Source organism: Talpa europaea (genome assembly GCF_964194135.1).
Source record: "Talpa europaea genome assembly, chromosome: 6".
NCBI lineage: Eukaryota > Metazoa > Chordata > Mammalia > Eulipotyphla > Talpidae > Talpa > Talpa europaea.
The window spans coordinates 68,387,825-68,407,225 of record NC_140072.1 but is presented as its reverse complement, the minus strand read 5'-3'; the positions used below and the strand labels follow the sequence as shown (position 1 = coordinate 68,407,225).

General features: G+C 34.7%; 1 protein-coding gene across 1 annotated transcript in view; it reads right to left on the bottom strand.

Moving 5' to 3' along the window:
• Positions 1–19,401, bottom strand: part of LOC311171808 (uncharacterized protein) — a gene marked incomplete at its 5' end in the record, with an annotated part of 47,200 nt that overhangs the window by 13,854 nt on the left and 13,945 nt on the right. Inside the window, one exon of the mRNA XM_084234859.1 lies at positions 6,877–7,853. Within this exon, the coding sequence (XP_084090985.1) occupies positions 6,877–7,853 (977 nt within the window). The remainder of the gene's footprint in view (positions 1–6,876; positions 7,854–19,401) is intronic.

The window sequence follows — 19,401 nt, the reverse complement described above, 5'->3', positions numbered from 1 at the left end:
TGTTATTTCTATTTATTCAGCTTATTCTTTTGTTATTTCCTTTTGCGTCTTATTATTCTGTTTCACTTCTTGATCTCCTTGTTCTTCTTGTTCTTCTTGTAGTTCTATACCACCTTTTTTTTTCTTCATCTTCTTCTGTTTCTACTGGATTTTCTGCTTTTTCAAATACTTCGTCGTTTTCTGCTTCTTCTGTTTCTTCTTCAGATATTCTTCTGTTATTTATACCTTTTTGACTTATTCTTCTGTTATTTCTGCTTTTCGTCTTATTCTTCTGTTTCACTGTTTCAAGAAGTAATTGAAAAAACCAAAGTGCATAAGAAACTGAAGAAGATGAAGAAGAAGAAGAAGAAGAAGAAGATGTAGAACTACATGAAGAACAAGAAGAACTAGAAGAACAAGAAGAACAAGAAGAAGAAACAGAAGAATACGAGAAAAAAACAGAAATAACAGAAGAAGTAGCTGAAGAAGAAGCAGAAGAAGAAGAAGAAGAAGTAATTGAAAAATCAGAAAATGCAGTAGAAACAGAAGAAGATGAATAATAAAAAGAGGGTGATGTAGAACAACAAGAAGAACAAAAGAACTAGAAGAACAATAAGAAAAAGAAGAAGCAGAAGAATAAGAGGAAAAAGCAGAAATAACAGAAGAATAAGCAGAAAAAGCAGAAATAACAGAAGAATAAGCCAAAAAAGGATAAATAACAGAAGATTCAGTTGATGAAGAAGCAGAAATAGCAGAAGAAGTAATTGAAAAAGCAATATATGCAGAAGAAACAAGAAGATGAGGTAGAAGAAGAAGGAGATGTAGAAATACAAGAAGAACTAGAAGTAGAAGAACTAGAAGAACAAGAAGTAGAAACAGAAGAATGAGACAAAAAATTAGAAATAACTGAAGAATAAGCGGAAAAAGCAGAAATAACAGAAGAATAAGCCGAAAATGCAGAAATAATAGAAGAGTCAGCTAAAGAAGAAGCAGAAGAAGCAGAAAAAAAGAAGTAATTGAAAAAACTAAAAGTGCAGAAGAAACAGAGGAGATGAATAATAAGAAGAAGGACATGTAGAACTACAAGAAGAACAAGAAGAACTAGAAGAACAAGAAGAACCAGAAGAATAAACAGAAGAATAATAGGAAAAAGTAGAAATAACAGAAGTATAAGCAGAAAAAGCAGAAATAACAGAAGAAGAGCTGAAGAAGATGCAGAAGAAGAAGAAGTAATTGAAAAAACTAAAATTGCAAAAGGAACTGAAGATGATGAAGAAGAAGAAGGACATGTAGAACTATAAGAAGAACAAGAACTAGAAGAACAAGAAGAACAAGAAGAAGAAACATAAGAATAAGAGGAAAAAGCAGAAATAACAGAAGAAGAATCTGAAGAAGAAGCCTAAGAAGAAGTAATTGAAAAAGCAGAAAATGCAGTAGAAACAGAAGAAGATGATGAGGAAGAGGGTGATGTAGAACTGCAAGAAGAACAAGAAGAAATTGAAGAACAAGAAGAACAAGAAGTAGAAAGAGAAGAATAAGAGGAAAAAGCAGAAATAACAGAAGAATAAGCCGAAAAAGGAGAAATAAGAGAAGAATAAGACGAAAGAGCAAAAATAACATCAGATTAAGCTGAAGAAGAAGCTGAAGAAGCAGAAAAAGAAGAAGAAATTGAAAAAGAAGAAAATGCAGTAGAAACAGAAGAAGATGAAGAAGAAAAATAGGGTGAAATAGAACTACAAGAAGAACAAGAAGAAATAGAACAATAAGAACCAGAAGTAGAAACAGAGGAATAAGACAAAAAAGTAGAAATAACAGAAGAATAAGCAAAAAGCAGAAATAACAAAAGAATAAGCCGAAAAAGCAGAAATAACAGAAGAATAAGCCGAAAAAGCAGAAATAACAAAATATTCAGAAGAAGAAGAAGAAGAAGTAATTGAAAAAACAATAAATTCAGAAGAAACAGAAGAAGATGAAGAAGAAGAAGAATGACATCTAGAACTAAAAGAAGAAGAAGAAGAAGAACTAGAGAACAAGAAGTACAAGAAGAAGAAACAGAACAATAAGAGGAAAAAGCAGAAATAACAGAAGAATAAGGCGAAAAAGCAGAAATAACAGAAGAATAAGACAAAACAGCAGAAATAAGAGAAGAATAAGCCAAAAAAGCAGATATAACAGTAGATTCAGTTGATGAAGAAGCAGAAATAGCAGAAGAAGTAATTGAAAAAGCAAGAAATGCAGAAGAAACAGAGGAAGATGAAGAAGAAGAAGGAGATGTAGAACTACAAGAAGAACTAGAAGAACTAGAAGAAACAGAAGAATAATAGGAAAAAGCAGAAATAACAGAAGAATAAGCCCCAAAAGCAGAAATAACAGAAGAATAAGACGAAAGAGAAAAATAACATCAGATTAAGCTAAAGAAGAAGCAGAAGAAGCAGAAGAAGTAATTGAAAAAGCAGAAAATGCAGTAGAAACAGAAGAAGATGAAGAAGAAAAAGAGGGTGAAGTAGAATTACAAGAAGAAGAAGCAGAACAGAAAAACAATAAGAACAAGAAGTAGAAACAGAAGAATAAGACAAAAAAGTAGATAAAACAGAAGAATAAGACGAAAAAGCAGAAATAACAGAAGAATAAGCCGAAAAAGCAGAAATAACAGAATATTCAGATGAAGAAGGAGCAGAAGAAGCAGAAGAAGAAGTATTTGAAAAAAGAAAAATGCAGAAGAAACAGAAGAAGATGATGAAGAAGAAGAAGGACATGTAGAACTACAAGAAGAACAAGAAGAAATAGATGAACAAGAAGAACAAGAAGAAGAAACAGAAGAATAATAGGAAAAGCAGAAATAACAGAAGAATAAGCCGAAAAATCAGAAATAACAGAAGAATAATACGAAACAGCAGAAAAAAACAGAAGAATAAGCAAAAAAGCAGAAATAACAGAAGATTCAGTTATGAAGAAGCAGAAATAGCAGAAGAAGAATTAATTGAAAAGCAAGAAATGCAGAAGAAATAAGAAGATGAAGAAGAAGAACAAGGAGATGTAGAACTACAAGAAAAACTAGAAGAAATAGAAGAACTAGAAGAAACAGAAGAATAAGAGGTAAAAGCTAAATAACAGAAGAATAAGCCCAAAAAGAAGAAATAACAGAAGATAAGGTGAAGATGAAGCAGAAGAAGATGAAGAAGAAGAAGGACATGTAGAACTAGAAGAAGAACAAGAAGAACTAGAAGAACAAGAAGAACAAGAAGAAGAAACAGAAAAATAAGAGGAAAAAGCAGAAATAACAGAAGAATAAGCCGAAAAAGCAGAAATAACAGAAGAAAAAGCTGAAGAAGAAGCAGAAGCAGAAGAAGAAGAAGTGATTGTAAAAGCAGAAAATGCAGTAGAAATAGAAGAAGATGAAGAAAATGGGGGTGATGTAGAACTGCAAGAAGAACAAGAAGAACGAGAAGAACAAGAAGAACAAGATAGAAACAGAAGAAAAAGAAGAAATAAGAGAAGAATAAGCAGAAAAAGCAAAAATAACAGAAGAATAAGCTGAAGAAGAAGAAAAAGGAGAAGAAGCAGAAGAAGAAGTAATTGAAAAAACTAAAAGTGCAGAAGAAACAGAGGAAGATGAAGAAGAAGAAGAAGGACGTGTAGTACTACAAGAAGAACAAGAAGAAATAGAAGAAAAAGAAGAACCAGAAGAAGAACCAGAAGAATAATAGGAAAAAGCAGAAATAACAGAAGAATAAGCCGAAAAAGCAGAAATAACAGAAGATTCAGCTGAAGAATTAGGAGAAGAAGCAGAAGAAGAAGAAGTAATTGAAAAAACTAAAAGTGCAGAAGAAACTGAAGAAGTTGAAGAAGAAGAAGAAGGACAGGTACAACTACAAGAAGAACTAGAAGAACAAGAAGAACAACAAGAAGAAAGAGAAGAATAAGAGGAAAAATCAGAAATAACAGAAGAATAAGCCGAAAAAGCAGAAATAATTGAAGATTCAGCTGAAGAAGAAGCAGAAGAAGCAGTAGAAGAAGAAGTAATTGAAAAAAACTAAAAGTGCCGAAGAAACAGATTAAGATGAAGAAGAAGAAAAGTACATGTAGAACTACAAGAAGAACAAGAAGATCTAGAAGAACAAAAAGAACAACAAGAAGAAACAGAAGAATAAGAGGAAAAAGCTGAAATAACAGAAGAATAAGACGAAAAAGCAGAAATAACAGAAGAATAAGATGAAACAGCAGAAATAACAGAAGAATAAGCCAAAGAAGCAGAAATAACAGAAGATTCAGTTGATGAAGAAGCAGAAATAGCAGAAGAAGAAGTAATTGAAAAAGCAAGAAATGCAGAACAAACAAAAAGATGAAGTAGAAGAAGAAGGACATGTAGAACTACAAGAAGAACTAGAAGAACTAGAACTAGAAGAAACAGAAGAATAAGAGGAAAAAGCAGAAATAACAGAAGAATAAGCCCCAAAAGAAGAAATAACAAAAAAATAAGCTGAAGATGAAGTAGAAGAAGAAGAAGCAGAAGAAGAATAAGCAGCAGAAGAAGAAGAATAAGCAGAAGAAGAAGAAGCAGAAGAAGCAGAAGAAGCAGAAGCAGAAGCAGAAGCAGAAGAAGAAGAAGAAGAAGAAGAAGAAGAAGAAGAAGAAGAAGAAGAAGAGAAGAAGAAGAAATTGAAAAAGTAAAAAATGCAGAAGAAACAGAAGAAGAAGATGAAGAAGAAGAAGGATATATAGAACTACAAGAAGAACAAGAAGAACAAGAAGAGCAAGAAGTAGAATCAGAAGAATAAGCCGAAACAGCAGAAATAACAGAAGAATAAGCTGAAAAAGAAGCAGAAGAAGTACTTGAAATAGAAAAAATGCAGAAGAAACAGAAGAAGATGAAAAAGAAGAAGAAGGAGATGTAGTACTACAAGAAGAACTATAAGAACTTGAAGAACAAGAAGAACAAAAGGAAGAAACAGAAGAATAAGAGGAAAAATTAGAAATAACAGAAGAATAAGACGAACAAGCAGAAATAACAGAAGAAAAATCCGAAAAAGCAGAAATAACAGAAGAATCAGCTGAAGAAGAAGCAGCAGCAGAAGAAGAAGTAATTGATAAAACAAATGTGCATAAGAAACAGAAGAAGATGAAGAAGAAGAGGAGGGTGATGTAGAACTATGAGAAGAACATGAATAACTAGAAGAACATGAAGAACAAGAAGTAGAAGGAGAAGAATAAGTCGAAAAAGCAATAACAGAATAATAAGACGAAATAACACAAATAACAGAAGAATAACCCGAAAAAGCAGAAATAACAGAATAAGCTGAAGAAGTAGCCGAAGAAGCAGAAGAAGAGGAAGTAATTGAAAAAGCAAAAAATGCAAAAGAAGATGAAGAAGAAGAGGAAGGAGATGTAGAACAACAAGAAGAACTAGAAGAACAAGAACAACAAGAAGAAACAGTCGAATAAGAGGAAAAAGCAGAAGAAGAAGTACATGAAAAAGCAAAAAATGTAGAAGAAACAGAAGAAGATGAAGAAGAAGGAGATGTAGAACTACGAGTAGAACAAGACAAACTAGAAGAACAAGAAGAAGAAACATAAGTTAATAGGAAAAAGCAGAAATAACAGAAGAATAAGCCGATAAAGCAGAGATAACAGAAGAATAACCCGAAAAAGCAGAAATAACAGAAAAAGTTGAAGAAGAAGCAGAAGAAGAGGAAGTAATTGTAAAAGCAAAAAATGCAGAAGATGATGAAAAAGAAGAAGAACAAGGAGATGTAGAACAACAAGAAGAACTAGAAGAACAAGAACAAAAAGAAGAAACAGTAGAAAAAGAGGAAAAAGCAGATATAAGAGAAGAATAAGCCCCAAAAATAGAAATAACAGAAGAATAAGCAGAAAAAACAGAAGTATAAGCTGAAGAAGAAGAAGAAGAAGAAGAAGAAGAAGAAGAAGAAGAAGAAGAAGAAGAAGAAGAAGAAGAAGCAGAAGAAGAAGCAGAAGAAGAAGAAGCAGAAGAAGAAGAAGCAGAAGAAGAAGAAGAAGAAGAAGAAGAAGAAGAAAAAGGGCCTCCCCGGTGGCGCAGCGGTTGAGCGCTGGGTTGCGAAGCTGCCCGCAGCCTCTGCAGCGCCGGTTCGATCCCCGGCTGCTCCCAGGCCACCGGAGGAGGGTCCCACATGGCACGCAGACCTCTACTGCCGCCCGCTGCTCCCCTCAGCAGTGTACTTCGGTCCCTCTGGTCCCTCTGCCTGCTCTGCTCCCTGCTCTGGCTCTGGTGAATTCTCTCACCCTCCCGTGCTTCTGACTGTACCCAGTGCTTGTATAAATAAACAGATAAATCTTTAAAAAAAAGAAGAAGAAGAAGAAGAAGAAGAAGAAGAAGAAGAAGAAGAAGAAGAAGAAGAAGAAATTGAAAAAGCAAAAAAATGCAGAAGAAACAGAAGAAGGTAATAATAAGAAGGATGTGTAGAACTACAAGAAGAACAAGAAGAACTAGAAGAACAAGAAGAGCAAGAAGTAGAACCAGAAAAATAAGACAAAAAAGCAAAAATAACAGAAGAATAAGATGAAGAAGAAGCAGAAGAAGCAGAAGAAGAAGAAGTAATTGAAAAAGCAGAAAATGCAGTAGAAACAGAAGAAGATGAAGAAGAAGAAGAGGGTGAAGTAGAACTACAAGAAGAATAAGAAGAACTAGAAGAACAAGAACAACAAGAAGTAGAAACAGAAGAATAAGACGAAAAAGTAGAAATAACAAAAGTATAAGCTGAACAAACAGAAATAACAGAAGAAAAAGCCGAAAAAGCAGAAATAACAGAAGAATCAGCTGAAGAAGAAGCAGAAGAAGCAGAGAAGAAGTAATTGATAAAACAAAAAGTGCAGAAGAAACAGATGAAGATGAAGAAGAGGAGGATGATGTAGAACTACAAGAAGAACAAGAAGAACTAGAAGAACATGAAGAACAAGAAGTAGAAAGAGAAGAATAAGCCGAAAAAGCAGAAATAACAGAAGAATAAGCTGAGGAAGTAGCAGAAAAAGCAGAAGAAGAGGAAGTAATTGAAAAAGCAAAAAATGCAGAAGAAACAGAACAAGATGAAAAAGAAGAAGGAGATGTAGAACAACAAGAACTAGAAAAACAAGAATCACAACAAGAAGAAAGAGAAGAATAAGAGGAACAAGCAGATATAACAGAAGAATTATCCCAAAAAGCAGAAATAAAAGAAGAATAAGACGAAACAGCAGAATTAACAGAAGAATAAGCCGAAAAAGCAGTAATAACAGAAGAATAAGCTGAAGAAGAAGCAGAAGAAGAAGAAGTAATTGAAAAAGCAGAAAATGCAGTAGAAACAGAAGAAGATGAAGAAGAAGAAGAGGGTGAAGTAGAACTACAAGAAGAACAATAAGATCTAAAAGATCAAGAAGAACAAGAAGTAGAAACAGAAGAATAAGAGGAAAAAGCAGAGATAACAGAAGAATAAGCTGAAGAATCAGAAATAACAGAAGAAAAACCCAAAAAAACAGAAATAATAGAAGAATAACCCGAAAAAGCAGAAATAACAGAAGAATAAGCCGAAAATGCAGAAATAACAGAAGAATAAGCTGAAGAAGAAGCAGAAGAAGAGGAAGAAGAGGAAGTAATTGAAAAAGCAAAAAAAGCAGAAGATTAAGAAGAAGAGGAAGGAGATGTAGAATAACAAGAAGAACTACAAGAACAAGAACAAGAAAAAACAGAAGAATAAGACGAAAAAGCAGAAATAATAGAAGAATAAGCCGAAACAGCAGAAATAACAGAAGATTCAGCTGAGGAAGAATCAGAAGACGCAGAAGAAGAAGAAGTAATTGAAAAAACAAAAAGTGCAGTAGAAACAGAAAAACATGAAGAAGAAGAAGAAGGACATGTAGAACTAGAAGAAGAACAAGAAGAACTAGAACTAGAAGAACAATAAGAAGAAAGAGAAGAATAAGAGGAAAAAGCAGAAATCACCGAAGAATAAGACGAAAATCAGAAATAACAGAAGAATAAGCTGAAGAAAAGCAGAAGAAGCAGAAGAAGAAGTACTGCTTTTTTGACTTATTCTTCTGCTATTATTTTCTGCTTTTTCCTCTTATTCTTCTGTTTCTTCTTGTTCTTCTTGTTCTTCTAGTACTTTTTGTTGTTCTACATCTCCTTCTTCTTCTTCTTCATCTTGTTCTGCTTTTTTTGCTTTTTCAATTACTTCCTCTAATTCTGCATCTTCTTCAGCTTATTCTTCTGTTATTTCTGCTTTTTCGGCTTATTCTTTTATCTCTGCTTTTTCGGCTTATTCTTCTGTTATTTGTGCTTTTTCCTATTATACTTATGTTTCTTCTTGTTCCTCTTTTTCTTCTAGTTCTTGTTCTACTTGTAGTTCTACATCTCCTTCTCCATCTTCTTCTGTTTCTTCTGCATTTTTTGCTTTTTCAATTTCTTCTTCTTCTTCTTCTTCTTCTTCTTCTTCTTCTTCTTCTTCTTCTTCTTCTTCTTCTTCTTCTTCTTCTTCTTCTTCTTCTTCTTCTTCTTCTTCTTCTTCTTCTTCAGCTTATTCTTCTGTTATTTTTCTAATTGGGCTTATTCTTCTGTTATTTCTGCTTTATCCGCTTATTCTTCTGTTTCTTCTAGCTCTTCCAGTTCTTCTAGTGCTTCTTGTAGTTGTACATCTCCTTCTTCTTCATCTTCTTGTTTCTTCTGCATTTCTTGCTTTTTCAATTACTTCTTCTGCTATTTCTGATTCTTCATCAACTGAATCTTCTGTTATTTCTGCTTTTTTGGCTTATTCTTCTGTTATTTCTGCTGTTTTGTCTTATTCTTCTGTTATTTCTGCTTTTTCCTCTTATTCTTCTGTTTCTTCTTCTTGTTCTTCTTGTTCTTCTAGTTCTTCTTGTAGTTCTAGATGTCATTCTTCTTCTTCATCTTCTTCTGTTTCTTCTGAATTTATTGTTTTTTCAATTACTTCTTCTTCTTCTTCATCTGAATATTTTGTTATTTCTGCTTTTTCGGCTTATTCTTCTGTTATTTCTGCTTTTTCGTCTTATTCTTCTGTTATTTCTGCTTTTTGCTTCTTCTTCTGTTTCTACTGCATTTTCTGCTTTTTCAATTTCTTCTTCTTCTGCTTCTTCAGCTTCGTCTTCAGCTTAATCTGATGTTATTTCTGCTCTTTCGTATTATTCTTCTCTTATTTCTCCTTTTTCGGCTTATTCTTCTGTTATTTCTGCTTTTTCCTCTTATTCTTCTGTTTCTACTCCTTGTTCTTCTTGTTCTTCAATTTCTTCTTGTTCTTCTTGCAGTTCTACATCACCCTCTTCTTCATCATCTTCTTCTGTTTCTACTGCATTTTCTGCTTTTTCAATTACTTCTTCTTCTTCTGCTTCTTCTTCAGATTCTTCTTCTTTTATTTCTGCTTTTTCCTCTTATTCTTATGTTTCTTCTTCTTTTTCTTCTTGTTCTTCTAGTTCTTCTTGTTCTTCTTGTAGTTCTACATGTCCTCCTTCTTCTTCATCTTCTTCACTTTCTTCTGCACTTTTAGTTTTTTCAATTACTTCTTTTTCTTCTGCTTCTTCTGCTTCTTCTTCTGCTATATGTTCTGTTATTTCTGCTTTTTCGGCTCATTCTTTTGTTATTTCTGCTTATTCTTCTGTTATTTCTGCTTTTTCCTATTATACTTCTTTTTCTTCTTCTGGTTCTTCTTCTTCTTCTTGTTCTTCTTCTTCTTATAGTGCTACATGTCCTTCTTCTTCTTCTTCTTCATCTTCTTCTGTTTCATCTGCACTTTTAGTTTTTTCAATTACCTCTTCTGCTTCATCTGCTTCTTCCTCATCTTATTCTTCTGTTATTTCTGCTTTTTCGGCTTATTGTTCTGTTATTTGTGCTTTTTCCTATTATTCTTCTGAGTCTTCTTCTGGTTCTTCTTGTTCTTCTTGTTCTTCTTATAGTGCTACATGTCCTTCTTCTTCTTCTTCTTCTGTTTCATCTGCACTTTTAGTTTTTTCAATTACCTCATCTTCTTCTGCTTCTGCTTTTTCTTCAGCTGAATCTTCTGTTATTTCTGCTTTTTCGGCTCATTCTTCTGTTATTTCTGCTTTTTCTTCTGTTATTTCTGCTTTTTCCTATTAATCTTCTGTTTCTTCTTCTGGTTCGTCTTTTTCTTCCATTTCTTCTTGTTCTTCTTGTAGTTCTACATGTCCTTCTTCTTCTTCTTCTTCTTCTTCTTCTTCTTCTTCTTCTTCTTCTTCTTCTTCTTCTTCTTCTTCTTCTTCTTCTTCTTCTTCTTCTTCTTCTTCTTCTTCTTCTTCTTCTTCTTCTTCTTCTTCTTCTTCTTCTTCTTCTTCTTCTTCTTCTTCTTCTTCTTCTTCTTCTTCTTCTTCTTCTTCTTCCTCCTCCTCTGTTTCTTCTGCACTTTTAGTTTTTTCAATTACTTCTACTTCTTCTGCTTCTTCTCCTGAATCTTCTGTTATTTCTGCTTTTTTCGGCTCATTCTTCTGTTATTTCTGCTTTTTCTTCTGTTATTTCTGCCTTTTCCTATTATTCTTCTGTTTCTTCTTCTGGTTCTTCTTTTTCTTCTATTTCTTCTTGTTCTTCTTGTAGTTCTACATGTCTTTTTTCATCTTCCTCTTCCTCTGTTTCTTCTGCACTTTTAGTTTTTCAATTACTTCTTCTTCTGCTTCTTCTTCAGCTTATTCTTCTGTTTTTTTCTGCTTATTCTTCTGTTAATTCTGCTTTTTTTGTCTTATTCTTCTGTTATTCCTACTTTATCGTCTTATTCTTCTGTTTCTACTTGTTCTTCTTGTTCTTCTAGTTCTTCTTGTTCTTCTTGCAGTTCTACCTCATCCTCTTCTTCTTCATCTTCTTCTGTTTCTACTGCATTTTCTGCTTTTTCAATTACTTCTTCTTATGCTTCTGCTTCTTCTTCAGCTTCTTCTTCTGTTATTTCTGCTTTTTCCTCTTATTCTTCTGTTTCTTCTTCTTGTTCTTCTGGTTCTTCTATTTCTTCTTGTTCTTCTTGTAGTTCTACATGTCCTTCTTCTTCTCATCTTCTTCAGTTTCTTCTTCACTTTTAGTTTTTTCAATTACTTATTCTTCTTCTGCTTCTTCTTCAGAATATTCTTCTGTTATATCTGCTTTTTCTTTTTTTCCTGCTTTTTCTTATTATTCTTCTGTTTCTTCTTCTGTTTCTTCTTTTTCTTCTATTTATTCTTGTTCATCTAGTAGTTCTAATATCCTTCTTCTTCTTCACTTCCTCTGTTTCTTCTGCACTTTTAGATTTTTCAATTACTTCTTCTTCTTCTGCTTCTTCTGCTTCTTCTTCAGCTTCTTCTTCTGTTATTTCTGCTTTTTCTTCTTATTCTTCTGTTACCTGCTTTTTTGTCTTATTATTCTGATTCTCCTTCTTGCTCTTCTTGTTCTTCTAGTTTTGCTTGTTCTTCTTGTAGTTCTACATGTCCTTCTTCTTCATCTTCTTCTCTTTCTTCCGCATTTTTTGTTTCTTCAATTACTTCTTCTTCTTCTGCTTCTTCTGTTTCTTCCTCAGCTTAATCTTCTGTTATTTCTGACTTTTTGGCTTATTCTTCTGTTATTTCTACTTTTTCGTCTTATTCTTCTATATCTACTTTGTTCTTCTTGTTCTTCTAGTTTTTCTTGTTCTTCTTGCAGTTCTACATCACCCTCTTTTTCTTCTTCATCTTCCTCTTTCTACTGCATTTTCTGCTTTTTCAATTACTTCTACTTCTTCTGCTTCTTCTGCTTCTTCTTCAGCTTAATCTGATGTTATTTCTGCTCTTTCGACTTATTCTTCTGTTATTTCTGCTTTTTCAGCTTATTCGTCAGTTATTTCTGCTTTTTCGTCTTATTCTTCCTATTCTAATTCTTGTTCTTCTTGTTCTTCTAGTTCTTTTTCTTCTTTAGTTCTACATCTTCTTCTTCTTCACCTTCATCTGTTTCTTGTGCATTTTTGCTTTTTCAATTACTTCTTCTTCTTCTTCTGCTTCTTCTACTTCTTCATCAGCTTATTCTTCCGTTATTTCTGATATTTTGGCTTATTCTTCTGTTATTTCTGCTTTTTCGGCTCATTCTTCTGTTATTTTTATTTTTCTTCTGTTATTTCTGCTTTTTCCTATTATTCTTTTTCTTATTCTGGTTCGTCTTTTTCTTTTATTTCTTCTTGTTCTTCTTGTAGTTCTACATGTCCTTCTTCTTTTTCCTCATTTTCCTCTGTTTCTTCTGCACTTTTAGTTTTTTTCAATTACTTCTTCTTCTTCTGCTTCTTCTGCTTCTTCTTCAGCTTCTTCTTCTGTTATTTCTGCTTGTTCTTCTTATTCTTCTGTTATTTCTGCTTTTTTGTCTTATTATTCTGATTCTTCTTCTTGCTCTTTTTGTTCGTCTAGTTCTTCTTGTTCCACTTGTAGTTCTACATCTCCTTCTTCATCTTCTTCTGTTTCTTCCGCATTTTTTGCTTTTTCAATTACTTCTTCTTCTTCTGCTTCTTCTGTTTCTTCCTCAGCTTAATCTTCTCTTATTTCTGACTTTTTGGCTTATTCTTCTTTTATTTCTACTTTATCGTCTTATTCTTCTATTTCTACTTCTTGTTCTTCTTGTTCTTCTCGTTGTTCTCGTTCTTCTTGCAGGTCTACATCTCCTTCTTCTTCTTCTTCTTCATCTTCCTCTGTTTGTTCTGCATTTTCTGCTTTTTCAATTACTTCTTCTTCTGCTTCTGCTTCTTCTTCAGCTTCTTCTTCTGTTATTTCTTCCTTTTTGGCTTATTCTTCTGTTATTTCTGCTTTTTCCTCTTATTCTTCTGTTTCTTCTTTTTGTTCTTCTTGTTCTTCTAGTTCTTCTTGTTCTTCTTCTAGTTCTACTTGTCCTTCCTCTTCTTCTTCAGCTTCTTCTGTTTCTTCTGCATTTTTTTAAATATTAAATTTTATTTTTATATTCCTCTATACAATTGCAAACGCCCCATTCTGACCCCAATCCTTCCTCTCCCGCCCCCCACCCCCTAAAAAGTGTCTCTGGTTCATAGTTTTTTGTTGATTTTGATTTTCACTTTCTTATATTCATTTTCCTGGTCCCTTATTTAAGTTTTCTAGATTCCTGCTATGAGTGAGACCATCCGGTATTTTTCTTTTTCTTTTTGGCTTATTTCACTGAGCATGATCCCTTCCAGCGCCAGCCATGTTGCTGCAAATTGCATGTGTTTATCTTTTTTGAATGCTGAGTAATATTCCATGATATATATGTACCACATCTTCTTGATCCAGTCATCTATTTTGGGCATTTGGGTTGTTTCCAAAGCTTAGCTATTGTAAACAGTGCTGCTATAAACATAGGGGTGCAGGTGTTCTTTGGAATTGATGTTTCTGTGTCCTTTGGGTAAATACCTGGGAGTGGAATTGCTGGATCATATGGAAGCTCTATGTTTAGTAGGTCCAGAAATCTCCACACAGCTCTCCATAGTGGTTGGACCAGTTTGCCTCTTCTGCATTTTTGCTTTTTCAATTTCTTCTTCTTCTTCTTCATCTTCTTCTGCTTCATCTTCAGCTTATTCTTCTGTTATTTCTTTTTTGGGCTTATTCTGTTATTTATTATTTTTCCTCTTATTCTTCTATTTGTTCTAGTTCTTCTAGTTCTTCTTGTAGTTCTACATCTCTTTCTTCCTCTTCTTCTTCATCTTCCTCTTTCTTCTGCATTTCTTGCTTTTTTAATTACTTCTGCTATTTCTGCTTCTTCATCAACTGAATCTTCTGTTATTTCTGCTTTTTTGGCTTATTCTTCTGTTATTTCTGCTGTTTCATCTTATTATTCTATCATTTCTGCTTTTTCGGCTTATTCTTCTTTTATCTTCTTTTTCCTCTTATTCTTCTGTTTCTTCTTCTGGTTCTTCTTGTTCTTCTGTTTCTTCTTGTTGTTCTTTTTGTAGTTCTACATGTCCTTCTTCTTCTTCATCTTCTTCTGTTTCTTCTGTTTTTTTTTTGTTTTTTTCAATTACTTCTTCTTTTGCTTCTACTGCTTCTTCTTCATCTGAATATTCTGTTATTTCTGCTTTTTGGGTTTATTCTTCTGTTATTCTGCTTTTTCGTCTTATTCTTCTGTTATTTCTACTTTTTTGTCTTATTCTTCTATTTCTACTTCTTGTTCTTATTGTTCTTCTAGTTCTTCCTGTTCTTCTTGTAGTTCTACTTCACGCTCTTTTTCTTCTTCATCTTCTTCTGTTTCTACTGCATTTTCTGCTTCTTTCAATTACTTCTTCTTCGTCTGCTTCTTCTGCTTCTTCTTCAGCTTAATCTAATGTTATTTCTGCTCTTTCATATTATTCTTCTGTTATTTCCGCTTTTTCGCCTTATTCTTTTGTTATCTCTGCTTTTTCCTCTTATTCTTCTGTTTCTTCTTGTTTTTCTTCTTCTTCTTGTACATATCGTTCTTCTTCGTTTTCATCTTCTTCTGTTTCTTCTGCACTTTTAGTTTTTTCAGTTACTTCTTCTCTTCTGCTTCTTCTGCTTCTTCCTCTGCTTATTCTTCTGTTATTTCTGCTCTTTCCTCTTATTCTTCTGTTTCTTCTTCTTGTTCTTCTAGTTCTTCTTGTTCTTCTGGTAGTTCTACATGTCCTCCTTCTTCTTCTTCATCTTCTTCACTTTCTTCTGCACTTTAATTTTTTCAGTTACTTCTTTTTCTTCTGCTTCTTCTGCTACTTCTTCAGCTGAATCTTCAGTTATTTCTGCTTTTTCGGCACATTCTTTTGTTATTTCTGCTTATTCTTCTGTTATTTCTGCTTTTTCCTATTATTCTTCTTTTTCTTCTTCTGTTCTTCTTTTTCTTCTATTTCTTCTTGTTCCACTTGTAGTTCTACATGTCCTTCTTCTTCTTCTTCATCTTCCTCTGTTTCTTCTGCAGTTTTAGTTTTTTCCATTACTTCTTCTTCTTCTTCTGCTTCTTCTGCTTCTTCTTCAGCTTATTCTTCTGTTATATCTGCTTTTACTGCTTATTTTTCTGTTAATTCTGCTTTTTTGTCTTATTCTTCTGTTATTTCTACTTATCGTCTTATTCTTCTGTTTCTACTTCTTGTTCTTCTTGTTCTTCTAGTTCTTCTTGTTTTTGTTCTACCTCACCCTCTTCTTCTTCATCTTCTTCTGTTTCTACTGCATTTTCTGCTTTCTCAATTACTTCTTCTTCTGTTTCTGCTTCTTCTTCAGCTTCTTCTTCTGTTATTTCTGCTTTTTCCTCTTATTCTTCTGTTTCTTCTTCTTCTTCTTGTTCTTCTAGTAGTTATTCATCTCCTTCTTCTTCATCTTCTTCTGTTTCTTCCGCATTTTTTGCTTTCAATTACTTCTTCTTCTGCTTCTTCTGTTTCTTCTTCAGCTTAATCTAATGTTATTTCTGCTCTTTCGTCTTATTCTTCTGTTATTTCTGCTTTTTCAGCTTATTCGTCATTTATTTCTGCGCTTTTGTCTTATTCTTCTTATTCTAATTCTTGTTCTTCTAATTCTTCTTGTTCTTCTTGTAGTTCTACATCTTCTTCTTCTTCTTCTTCATCTTCATCTGTTTCTTATGCATTTTTTGCTTTTTCAATTACTTCTTCTTCTTCTGCTTCTTCTGCTTCTTCTTCAGCTCATATTTCTGTTTTTTTCTGCTGTTTTTTTTCGCTTATTCTTCTGTTATTTTGATTTTTCGGCTTATTCTTCTGTTATTTCTGCTTTTTCCTCTTATTCTACCTTTTCTTCTTCTTGTTCTTGTTCTTCTAGTTCTTCTTGTTCTACTTGTAGTTCTACATGTCCTTCTTCATCTTCCTCAGCTTCTTCTGTTTCTTCTGCATTTTTTGTGTTTTCAATTACTTCTTCTTCTTCTGCTTCTTCTCCTTCTTCTTCAGCTGAATCTTCTGTTGTTTCTGCTTTTTCGTCTCATTCTTCCTATTCTAATTCTTGTTCTTCTTGTTCTTCTAGTTCTTCTTGTTCTACTTGTAGTTCTACATGTTCTTCTTCCTCTTCTTCAGCTTCTTCTGTTTCTTCTGCATTTTTTGTTTTTTTCAATTACTTCTTCTGCTTCTTCTTCAGCTCATTCTTCTGTCATTTCTGCTTTTTCCTCTTATTCTTCTGTTTCTTCTTGTTCTTCTTGTTCTTCTAGTTCTTCTTGCAGTTCTACATCACCCTCTTCTTCTTCTTCATCTTCCTCTATTTCTACTGCATTTCTGCTTTTTCAATTACATCTTCTTCGGCTTCTGCTTCTTCTTCAGCTTCTTATTCTGTTATTTCTGCTTTTTCTTCTTATTCTTCTGTTTCTTCTTCTTGTTCTTCTAGTTCTACTTGTTCTTCATTTAGTTCTACATGTTCTTCTTCTTCTTCTTCATCTTCTGTTTCATCTGCATTTTTTGCTTTTTCAATTTCTTCTTCTTCTTCTTCTTCTTCTTCTTCTTCTTCTTCTTCTTCTTCTTCTTCTTCTTCTTCTTCTTCTTCTTCTTCTTCTTCTTCTTCTTCTTCTTCTTCTTCTTCTTCTTCTTCTTCTTCTTCTTCTTCTTCTTCTTCTTCTTCTTCTTCTTCTTCTTCTTCTTCTTCTTCTTCTTCTTCTTCTTCTTCTTCTTCTTCTTCTTCTTCTTCTTCTTCTTCCTCCTCCTCCTCCTCCTCCTCCTCCTCCTCCTCCTCCTCCTCCTCCTCCTCCTCCTCCTCCTCCTCCTCCTCCCACCTCCTCCTCCTCCTCCTCCTCCTCCTCCTCCTCCTCCTCCTCCTCTGCTGCTGCTGCTACTGCTGCTTCTTCTGCTTCATCTTCAGCTTATTCTTCTGTTATTTCTGCTTTTTCTGCTTATTCTTCTGTTATTTCTGCTTTTTGGGCATTTCTTCTCTTATATGTGCTTTTTCCTCTTATTCTTCTGTTTCTCTTTGTTGTTCTTGTTCTTCTAGTTCGTGTTGTTCTACATCTCCTTCTTCTTCTTCTTCATCTTCTTCTGCTTTTTATTGCTTTTTCAATTACTTCCTCTTCTTCTGCTTCTTCTGTTTCTTCAGGTTATTCTTCTGTTATTTCTTCTTTTCGGGTTTTTCTTCTGTTATTTCTGCTTTTTCGGCTTATTCTTCTCTAATTTCTGCTTTTTCCTATTATACTTATGTTTCTTCTTGTTCCTTTCGTTCTTCTAGTTCTTCTTTTTCTTCTTGTAGTTCTACCTCAACCTCTTCTTCATCTTCTTCTGTTTCTTCTGCACTTTTTGTTTTTTCAATTACTTGTTCTTCTTCTGCTTCTTCCTCAGCTGAATCTTCTGTTATTTCTGTTATTTCGGCTTATTCTTCTGTCATTTCTGCTTTTTGGCTTATTCTTCTGTTATTTCTACTTTCGCGTTTATTCTTCTGTTTCTACTTCTTGTTCTTCTTTTTCTTCTAGTTGTTTTGTTCTTCTTGTAGTTCTACATCCCCCTCTTCTTCTTCATCATCTTCTTCTGTTTCTACTGCATTTTCTGCTTTTTCAATTACTTCTTCTTCTGCATCTTCTGCTTCTTCTTCATCTTATTCTTCTGTTATTTCTGCTTTTTTGGCTTATTCTTCTGTTATTTCTGCTTTTTCGTCTTATTCTTCTGATTCTACTTCTTGCTCTTCTTGTTCTTCTAGTTCTTCTAGTTCTTCTTGTTCTTCTTGAAGTTCTACATATCCTTCTTGTTCTTCTTCATCCTCCTCTGTTTCTTCTGCATTATTTGCTTTTTCAGTACTTCTTTTTCTTCTACTTCTTCTGCTTCTTTTTCATCTTATTCTTCTCTTATTTCTTCTGTTTCTTCTTATTCTTCTGTTATTTCTGCATTTTGGGATTATTCTTCTGTTATATCTGCTTTTCCTCTTATTCTTCTGTTTCTTATTGTTGTTATCTTGTTCTTCTAGTTCTTGTTGTTCTACATCTGCTTCTTCTTCTTCATCTTCTTCTGTTTCTCTGCATTTTTTGCTTTTTCAATTACTTCCTCTTCTGCTTTTTCTGCTTTTTCCTCACCTGAATCTTCTGTTATTTCTGCTTTTTCGGCTTATTCTTCTGTAATCTCTGCTTTTTCGGCTTATTCTTCTGTAATTTCTCCTTTTTCCTATTATACTTATATTTCTCCTAGTGTTCTTCTAGTTCTTCTTGTTCTACTTGTAGGTCTACATCTCCTTCTTCTTCTTCATCTTCTTCTGTTTGTTCTGCATTTTTTGCTTTTTCAATTACTTCCTCTTCTTCTGCTTTTTTTGCTTCTTTCTCAGCTGAATCTTCTTTTATTTCAGCTTTTACGGCGTATTCTTCTGTTATTTTTGCTATTTCGTCATATTCTTCTGTTATTTCTGCTTTTATGGCTTATTGTTCTCATTCTACTTCTTGTTCTTCTCGTTCTTCTTGTTCATCGTGTTCTTCTTGTAGTTCTAAACCACCCTTCTATTATTCATCTTCTTTTGTTTCTTCTGCACTTTTTGTTTTTTCAATTACTTCTTCTTCATCTGCTTCTTCTGCTTCTTCCTCAGCTGAATCTTCTGTTATTTCTGTTTTTACGGTATTCTTCTCTTATTAATGCTTTTTCGGTATTCTTCTGTTATTTCTGCTTTTTCGGCTTATTATTCTGTTATTTATACGTTTTCCTCTTATTCTTCTGTTTCTAATTCTTGTTCTTCTTGTTCTTCTAGTTCTTCTTGTTCTTCTTGTAGTTCTACATCACCTGAGCCAGGTGAGGACCCTTCTCCTTTGAATGGTGCTGGCTTGCCCGGGGCTATCCTCGCCCACCTGTGTGCCTGCAGTTTTGGAAGAGGCTGCGGTCGCCGCTTGTCCCTTGCTTACAAGGGGTGCTCTCCACTGACAGGGATCCCGGCCCACCGTCTAGGGCGTCTGCGGGCACACAGCCCCGCCGCTCGGGCTGTGAGTACGAGAGGAGGGTGCAGCCATGCCCCGGGAGGAAGATTTGGGCTTCCGCGAAGGGGAAGAGGGCCCCGTTCCCCCATGTGGGAAGACAATCCCGTACCCCGATGCGTGCAAAGGGGGCCACGGCCTCGTGGGGGCTGAGGGTCCCCGAACCCCCACACCAGCACATCCTAGCGGCGGCCCTAGGTAGTGCACCTGTACGCATGCACAATCGGGGGGTGTGGTGAGGCTCCGGCCAGGGGCGGAGCCTGGGGCTCATCAGCGCTGTTGGGCCAGGTGAGGACTCTTCCCCTTTGAGTGGTGCTGGCTTGGCCAGGGCTTTCCGCGCCGGCTTAACTGCCTGCAGTTTTGGAAGAGGCTGCGGTCGCCGCTTGTCCCAGGTTTACAGGGGTGCCCTCCCAGATTAGGGACCCCGGCCCTCCTTCTAGGGCGTCTGTGGGCGCATGGCGCCGCCGCTGGGGCTTTGAGTGCAAGAGGAGTGTGCAGGCATGCCCTGGGAGTAATATTTGGGCTTCCGTGAGGGGGAAGAGGGACCCGTTCCCCCATGGGGGAACATAATCCAGTACCCCCATGGGTGCAGAGGTGGCCCCAGCCCCGTGGGG